The following is a 9,578-nucleotide window of genomic DNA, read 5'->3' on the forward strand; positions in this document are numbered from 1 at the left end:
TACAATCAGATCTGCAGTAGAGAAGCTGGAAAATAGACTTTACCTCACTCGTTGATGTTAGAGCTCCACCTGCTGGACACAACAGTCTAAAACGCAGAAGTTTAATGGATCATAGAGGATCCCTTTTACAATAAACCATCAACCACCTGAAATGACTGATTATACAGCAGGTGGACAAAATAATACATGAACACAAGCTACAATATAACAGCAGGTAATAACTAAAAACTGTGAAGCTCATAATGCAGTTTGTATCAAACATCAACAGAGCATCTTTTTTGTACACCAGCACACTGAATATTACATTGTTATGGGAAATAAAAAGAGAATCGTCATATCATAAAATCATACATAATACAAAATGTCACCTGAAAAATTAAGTGGTGTTCATGAAAATTGTATTTACAAAAAGCTAATACACCAAAAAAGGATGCGAAAAAGACTTAATGAGCAATTTAGCACTTATTTGCTGTAAATCTCATAAACTCCCCTCAGGATTAAATAATGACTAATAAATGTCATCATAAAAATCAAAGTGAATATGATCTGATTACTAAATTTGTATCAGTCAGTTGTCATTTATAGTGGTTGTCCCACTCATCACAAGATGTTGCATTTGTTTTTGTTAAAACGTTTTTTCTTCACATCTTCCAGTTCTTCTCTCAGTCTGTTTATTTGCTCCTCCATTTTCACATTACTTTCTTCGCCTTGTTGTTTAGATCTCTCCAATTCAGATATTTTTGCCTGCAGATCTTCAAATTTTCTTTCACTGATCTGCACTTCTCTCTGAATTGCTTCTTTTGCCAGTTGGAACATCTCAGTGTTGTAGCAGCTGCAGCCATTTTGTTTCAGCATGTTCTCAATCTTAGTCAGCAGCTCTCTGACTTGTGTACGGTTTGTGTGATCTTTGTTGTTGAAGACCTGGTATCTACCGCCACACTCTTTTATTAGTTGTTTGACAAAGTCATTACAGTCTTCAATGTAACTCTCAAATGACTGATCGACCAGTTCTTCTCCCCTGGTGAAGACAATTATGGTGAAATCTCTAGACTTCTCACCAAAAACCCTCCTGATCAGCTCTACAGAGCCTTTTTCTTTTTCAGTAAAGTTCCCGATCTGCAGCACCAATAGGAACACATGAGGTCCAGGAGCCAACAGGCTGATGCATTGTCGAAACTCCTGTTGAACTTCATCATCAGAGAGAGTCGTATCAAACAAGCCAGGGGTGGTGACCACAGTGACGAGACGTCCATCTACTTCTCCGGTTGCCTTCTCGCAAGACTTGGTCGCTGGCTTTGGACCTATTCTGGGTTTAAAATGCTTTTTTCCCAAAATGGTGTTTCCAGTTGCACTCTTCCCACTTCCAGTCTTTCCAATCACCACCATCCTGAGACTCTCTCTGCTCTGATTTTCATCATCATTTGGCGCATTCTGCGGTTCAGCTTTATGTCTTGTAACCTTCTCCTTTGTGAAGCATCTGGATCCTTCATCTCTCATCTTCTCCACAGTATCAAACACCTCAGAGATCTGCTGCTTGTTCTTGATGTTGAGAACAACATATCTTCCTCCACAGCTCTGACAGAGCTCCTGGATGTCTCTGTTCTTTTTTATAAAGTCATCAACAGCTGGAGCTGTAGGATCTGACTCCACAGTGAACAGAATCATGGTGAAGCCATCTACTCGAGAGCTGAATGTGTTCTGGATGGTCTTTAACTCTTTCTTGTCTTCATCAGTGAGGGGACCCACAGGTAGGACCAAGATGAAGGCATGGACACCCTCTGGATCACAGAGGGAGATACACCTGAATGATTCCTCCATTACTGCCTCCTGAGATTTTCCATACAAGGCAGGCAGCTCCACCAGAGAAATCCGATGTCCACACACCTCTCCCTGATGTTTAACACACTCTGATGAGCTGGAGACTGAATGAAGCTCTGTCTGACCTAAAATGGCCTTGGCTGCTGAAGTCTTCCCTGCTCCTCTCCTCCCACACAGAACCAGGTTTAAAGCTGGTTTGATGTGTTCAGACTTTGGTGTCATGGTTAAACCAGCATCTTCATCATCACAGCTCAGATGATCTCCATTGTTCTCTTTTACAATTTGATCCAAACGTGTTAACAGCTCTGGAAGTTCAAGTTCCTTCTGCTTCAAGTATCTGTATCGGCACATTCTGATCATCTCTTTTAAGGGTGGATAGTTCATGTAGTTTTCTGAGAAACCTGAACTCTCCTCTCTGGGTGTTGATATCAGTATCAGTGAATGATCAAATGATCGATCACTGAAGAGTTGAAGAACTCTGCACAGTCTCAATTTGTGTTGCTCAGTGAAGTCTTCAGGCTGTAGAACCAGCAGGAACACATGAGGTCCAGGATCAGAGAGTCTCACACAGTTTTGTACATGTTCTCTCAGTTTGTCTTCAGAGATATTTCGAAGCAGCAGATCTGGGGTGTTGATGAGAATTATGTCTTTCTCCTTCAACTGTCCTCTGACTGTCAGACAGCAGTCTGGTTCTTTGTCAGTGTTGAACTGAGTCTTTCCCAGTATGAAGTTCCCCACTGAACTCCTCTCAGACCAGCTGTTCCCCAACAGAACAACACTCTGCTCAGACACTGGAAACAAAACAATGAATTAGAAAATACAACTCTAAACAAATCTGAATACAACAAAACTGGATTAACGAGCAGTCAACCAACCAGTGAAAGTTGCAGCTTTTTTAAAATTACTTCAGGAAAATCTGTCAGCCATTATTTCTTTGAAACTTGCAAATAATTAAATACAATGAGTTTGTCATTTTAGATGTTAGTGTCAATAATAATAGTTCTGACTCAGTTCAGTTTGACTCCTGGTGTCAGGTTTTGATTGATAGGGGTTGCACATCTTATCCGCATGCAGTGTCTGAGTTGTTATTAGGTAGTTTTTTATCCTGCAGAAGAGGTTTTTAGGATATTTTGGATAATTTGATATGTCTAGTATATAGTGTAGTTTAGTATAGTATAGTTATAATATAGTGTAGTGTAGTATATGTAACTTTAAATGTATTTAAAGGGACAAAGACAAATTACAAGAAAACAGAGCTCACAGTGGTTTCACTACATTTCTAAATGTTTTACTTTTTATTACATTTCTTTTTTTTTAATATAGTAGACGTATCTCAGTAATTGTCAGCAAAAAGACTCTAAGCACCAACAAATGTCTTATTAAGATGTACATGGTTTTAGAGAAAAATAAATTAAGTCATTTAGCAGTTACCATATGCATTTAAACAATTTACCAAGACCTGCATACCATGAGTTGTGTCTTCATAGTGGAGTAGCTGGCTTTGAACAGTGTGTTTTATTGTAGATGGAGGCTAGCTGCTCTACTCTGCTTGGATTAATAACCAGCCAAACAACCATTGGAAGTCATAGTTTTTTTTTAAGGTGGATTACAGAAATTCTGTCAGCCATAATTTCATTGAAACTTGCAAATTCATCAGTGATCTCACAAACATACTAAACATATTAAATAAGTTTGTACCAGCACTTACAATTACTGTAATTGTATTTGTTAATATCAACAAGAATAATTGTGACTCAGTTCAGTTTGACTCACTGGTAGGTGGCAGGAGTTGAAAGCTGCTGCTGCGCTTTATGAGTTTTTCATAATCGCTCACTGCAAGGATACAGAACATTGATTTATGCAATCTTTTACAAGAGGGAAGGTATGGAAGAAGATTAGGGTAATATGTAAAACATTTATTTGAGTTCACATTTGAATTTAAGAATTCTGACTTTATTAGAATTCTGAGACTATTCTGCATCTGCAACTCCACACTAACACTGTGTCCTAAAAACATGCAATGTGAGCAAGTGTTAGTCATCTTACTCACTATCTGACACATTTCCAGACTATACCTTACATAGTACTTCCACCTGCTGCCTGATGGTGAATGATGGGGAATTCACAGCAGTGTTTTTCCTAGTTTTAGTTAAAACTAATCTCTCTTTGTCTGAGGGTGTATCAATGTCTCAGTTTTGTCTTAAAATCCCTACTATGATCTGTTCGACATTTACTCATTATTTTGTAGCTATATATGGTTCTTGTTTAGTTGTTTCATTTTCTTGTTTGTAACTTAAAAAATTTAATGAAGAGCAATGAAATTCAATGCAACAAACATGATGATTCCTAACTATAAGGGGAGAAGAATCTTATGCTAACATTGTAAAGTGTGTCTCGGTACCTTCTCATGTTTACCAAGGAAGTAAAAGTGATGTTCACATATATCACATGTTTCCTATGTGAATAGGGGAGATCACAGTGATGCCCCATGTGTAGCAGGAGTTCCTCTTACGGACTATATCAGCAAATTAAGAGATGTATAAACATTTGAGTTTTGGTCACATCATCATTAAACAAGTTTTTCTTGGTGATGATATAATGTCTGGACTCACCAGGTGTTGCAGTCGCCATAATACCACTCATACTAAGTTGGAGACCAACTGCTAGGCTTCAACACCTAGAAGAAAAATAAAATATATTGTGTAAACTCTCCTATTCACGCACACACACACATACACACACACACACACACACACACACACACACACACACACACACACACACACACACACACACACAAACACACACAATATACTGAAGTGCAAAGAATGCTTACTTGTTACTGAGTTCTACTGAAGTCAGAAGTTTCATATCAGGCCAGGTGTATCCGTCTGTCTGAAGCCTCTGATGATAGACTTGCCTCAACTCTGGCTACACATATGTTTGCTGAAAAAACAAACAAACAGGCATCTTAAAGATAATAATCAGTGTCTGATTGATGTTTTCATTTTGCATTGATGCTTTTGACTCATTGATCATTTAATCGATGTAGATCAATGTATCTTTACACAATTGGCGGCTGCTGGTGTTTTAAACAGGGGAAGCTCACTTTACGTCTTCATCATAAAACTTGTCATATTGAAGCGAGGCAGTAGCAAATAAAGTAAGTGTTTAATTGAGGCTGTTGTATGCTTCATCTATGCCATAGAACCACAGCAACACACACCTGAAAATGATTTGTGTGGGGTCTCCTCTCTACTGCTGGGACTGCTGTGCGAGGCTGCTGTGAACCTGACCGCCTGTGAGTGCTTTGAGACGGGGGAGAGAATCGCGGCAGCACCCGCTGCTCGTTGAGGACAGGGATAAGTGCTTTCATGTCAGAGTCTCCAAAACATCAGAAAAAGTCGCTAGATTTGTCAATAGTCGCTTTTGAGAAAAAAAAGTTGCTAAGAAGAGTTGGAAAGTCGACAGATTTAGCGAGAAAGTTAAGCCACAATGGTAAAACTGCACTCAGAAAAGTCAGCCTTCTCAAAGCTGTCTATCACGGGTTTGAGCCCGCCAAACATTTCCTCCAATCATCATAAAGCAGCAGAGCGTCTGATCCAATGAGCGTCTTATCCTGGCTTGTCCCGCCCAAAACAGCTGTTGGGAGAAGCCTCATTGAAAATAACAGCGTCGGCAATAAACAGCTGGTTACAGGATGACATAGTTGTAAAATGGAACGCATTCAAGTGCAGATTTGATGTGATGTAAATTATAGTTTTAGTGTGAATTTAATATGACAGTTGTGACAATTTATTTGATGAAACTTCAGGGGAAGGTGAGCTTCCCTTGTTGTCTCAGAGCAATCGCCCCTGCTTTACACCCCTAAATACAAACACAATAGGACTTTTTTTTTAATTTAGCCCTTGGCACCCCTTTAGTCACATCAAGGAAGTTTGATTGATGAACATTTCCAACTATTGCTTGAGTTCAGTCAGTAAGATAACTATGAAACCATGCATTTGTGTCAAAACCAATTGATCTAATTTTATCCAAGAGAAGAATATGATCCACTGCATCAAATAGATAAATCATTGAACTAAGGAATACAACACTTCATCTTACCTAGAGAAAAGGTTATATCATTTACTACCTTACATGCTGCTGTCAAAGTGCTATGTCCAGGTCTAAAACCTGACTGATCTGGGTTTAAAATGCATTACTCAGCTAGAAATTGATGTAATTGATTATTAATACGTGTTTGTAAGATTTTACATAAACATCACAGTTTGGAGATTGGGTTTTGGATCACTAGTGTCACTGCTTCCCACATTTTAGGAATATTCCCAGATACAAGTGATGAGCTATAATAGGTGCAGCCAATAATAAAAGTATTGTATTTAAGATGTCTGTCCTCATAGCCTTGTTTGGCAGTTAATTGAGTCAAAACCCTCCAAAGCCAAAGTCATCTATAAAACATAGTTAAATTATTGATATTGATTACTATGATGTTATATTACAGCCATAGATTCATCTTGACAGCTGCAGTGTGCCAGTAAATATATAATAATGTGTCGCCACCTTGTGGTATAGAGTTGACCTTACAACTGAGATATGGAGATAATCTTTGCTCAGATGGAATTTAGGTCACTGCAACAAGGAGACATGAGAGCCAATTATTTAACCCCACTTGACCCCAAACATAATAACTCTGAACAACTTGGTTGAGTTCTTTGTTATTTCCGCTGTAAATCTGACTTTACTCACCAGACATTGCAGCAGCTGCCATCCTGTCTGTCACTGTGCCAGAAACAGAAGAAGCTCAACTGAAGACCAGCAGTCTGCTTTTAAAACCTTTCAAACACAAAAGGATGAAATGATTCTCATTCTTTTCAAAATAATCATTCCCCAGGTCACTTTTAACTACATAAGGCCAGGCCTTTTTTTTTGATTGCCTCAGTTTGCAGCATGATATTTTATCAATCAATCTTTATTTATATAGCACCAAATCACAACAAAAGTCACCTCAAGGCACTTCACACATAGAGCAGGTCTAGACCATAATCTTAATTTATGAAAGCAATGGCATTTAAAAAGTCTCTCAAAACACATATGTTATAAGACATTGACATGTGCAGAATATTTCTCCAATGTACTATAATGTAAATCAATTAAAATGTGGAATATCAACTTAACTAACTTAACTTCTCCAACAAACTGTCATTACTTCTGCCATTGATTCATTACTGTCAGTAGCATCCAACCGCTGTCATCATCAACATGCTCAGGAGGCATTCTGGGGTTTTCAGAGTAATATAAAACATGACTGTGAGATGAAAATTTCAGGATTTCATTTTAAACTTTTCTTTGAAAAACAGTTTTGATCTGCTACAGAAACATTAGACAAAAATCAAACCATGATCGTTCTATTCACATCATGAATATGATTTTGTTACGAGTCATAAAACACATCCAGTATAGCTCACAGTTTTCCAGGATGTTAAAAACAATAGTTACTTCCCAGGACTCTTACGTAATGTCAGGAAGACAAACTTCCATCTTTTGTCTTAAAGTATTACAGTAAAAGTACTGCAGTATTATAGTGATGTAGTATGCAGTATTACAGTAAAAGTACTGCAGTATTATAGTGATGTAGTATGCAGTATTACAGTAAAAGTACTGCAGTATTATAGTGATGTAGTATGCAGTATTACAGTAAAAGTACTGCAGTATTATGAGTGATGTAGTATGCAGTATTACAGTAAAAGTACTGCAGTATTATGAGTGATGTAGTATGCAGTATTACAGTAAAAGTAATGCAGTATTATGAGTGATGTAGTATGCAGTATTACAGAATAAGAAGGTCTAAAGCGAAGGGTAATTCAAGTTTTTCTTTTCAATGTTTTTGTTACCAGCTGAACTACAAGCGGCCCAACCCATCAACCCAACCCGCTTCAAACCAATCAAGTACCAGTTTTAATCAATTTATAGACTCAAGAGATATAGATCATTTTACAATAACATACCACATAAACTTTATATGTTCTTTCTTTGTAGAAAATTCGGTAGTTTACTTACTTCTTTGAGTTTTTTCGCTGCGCCATCAGCCAAACGATGAAAGTGAAAGCAAAGTCAAAAAGAGGGAGAAAAAATGTTTTGGCATCGGTGGTCAGATGCGTTACACAACTGCTAGTAAGCAGCCCAGATGTTCATATTTCTGCCTCCACTCACACACATTTATATAATAATTAATTTTAGTTTACGCTGCTCCATGGTTTGAATAGTACATTTGAAAGTCAGCAACAACGTGTCCAGAAGAAATGTCCCTGTCACTCTGGATGAAGCACAGACTTCACTGAGAACAGTTTTCATTGAGACTTTATCTGTGAGTGCAGTGAAACCCTTTATCACAATACTTGATGTTAGAGCTCCACCTGCTGGACACAACGCTGAACACACACTAGAGGCGCACAGAATACACTTTACATTTGAGCATTTTTTAATAGACTGTCAGAGGTGTTTATTCAGCTCAGTGGTTCTTGTGAAGTTAATATTCAGTTGAATGTCTGACAGTGTTTCAGAAGTCTACTGAGGCTGAAAACTCTCGACCCAACAGAATATTTTATGATAGCTTACCTCAGAGGTGGGTTTTAAACACAGCAGTATTTGATATCCACACTTTTAATAAATTATTAACTAAGAGACACACAGAATGTTTATTTCCATCCATAATTGCAATTCTAATAATTCTAAGAAAAATATAATTTGACTTATCATTGTATAAGTGAACTTATTCATCCTTTAACAATACAAACATAAAAAATCAACTCAATGCTGTTATTTGTTGAATTGCATAACTTGTTCCTGCATAACTTAGTTGCTGGTGAAAACAGGCATATTTGGATAATTGCAGCTGCTAACAGCACAAAGGAGAAACTTCAATTTCCTTGAGAGAAACATCTGATGAATATGTTTAATTATATGTAGTTGTCTTTGTATGCATACTGGCCAAGAAAACATTTTGTGTTTGACACTGATCATCAGCAGCTTGTAGACTCTGTTTGACGTTTGAGGAGAAACTCAAACTGAGATATGCAACAAACTATTCATGTCAGTTCAGTTACAGTCTCATTTATTCAGCTTGACAAAAGGATAGAGGATACATATACAGATTGCTCAATAAAAAAGTCAAAACAAAAACACAAGCATGTAAAAATCCAGTCTTTGATTAAAAAAAAAGAAAAAAGAAATCAACAACAACCTCCATTCAATAAGAAATGATTTATCACAATACATTAAAACTATTCAGGCAAAGCTTTTTTTAATACAAAAGCTTTTTATGAAATATTGTTCAGTAAAAGAAAAAGAAAAAAATCAATATTTGGCTTAAACCCAGAAGCAATCTACCATTTTGACCCAATGTTACACACAACAAGCTTTACCTGAAAACATTTATAATTTCTATACAAAACAATGACATTATGAATGTGATGATCACATTTTTTATATTTATTTTGAAACTGTTGAAATGACCAAATAAAACATAAAGGAGGAGAAACAAAGCAAAATTGAAATGACAGCAAAATTAACAACCATTGAATATTCGAAAATGATGTAGGGTGAAGTGACTTTTTAAACTCTAACAATCAAAACAAAGCCAAATAACATTCAGAACAACATGAGAGATAAAGAAACAATTACTAAAAAACAAGTCAAAAAGACATGCTGTACCAAATCATATTATTACAGCCCAATGATTAATTATTTTTTTAAATGAA

At 36.9% G+C, this 9,578-nt stretch overlaps 1 protein-coding gene across 1 annotated transcript; it reads right to left on the minus strand.

The window, feature by feature from the left end:
* Positions 1–600: 600 nt before the first annotated feature.
* Positions 601–6,637, minus strand: LOC128364312 (GTPase IMAP family member 8-like). Its single transcript, XM_053324854.1, has 5 exons — positions 6,568–6,637; positions 4,655–4,764; positions 4,431–4,495; positions 3,592–3,651; positions 601–2,609 (listed from the first exon to the last, which is right to left on the minus strand). The coding sequence occupies exons 3-5, from the start codon at positions 4,459–4,461 to the stop codon at positions 601–603; spliced, it is 2,100 nt and encodes a 699-aa protein (XP_053180829.1). The 5' UTR covers positions 4,462–4,495; positions 4,655–4,764; positions 6,568–6,637.
* Between the last annotated feature and the right edge of the window lie 2,941 nt (positions 6,638–9,578).

Source organism: Scomber japonicus, chromosome 9, assembly GCF_027409825.1.
Source record: "Scomber japonicus isolate fScoJap1 chromosome 9, fScoJap1.pri, whole genome shotgun sequence".
Lineage (NCBI taxonomy): Eukaryota > Metazoa > Chordata > Actinopteri > Scombriformes > Scombridae > Scomber > Scomber japonicus.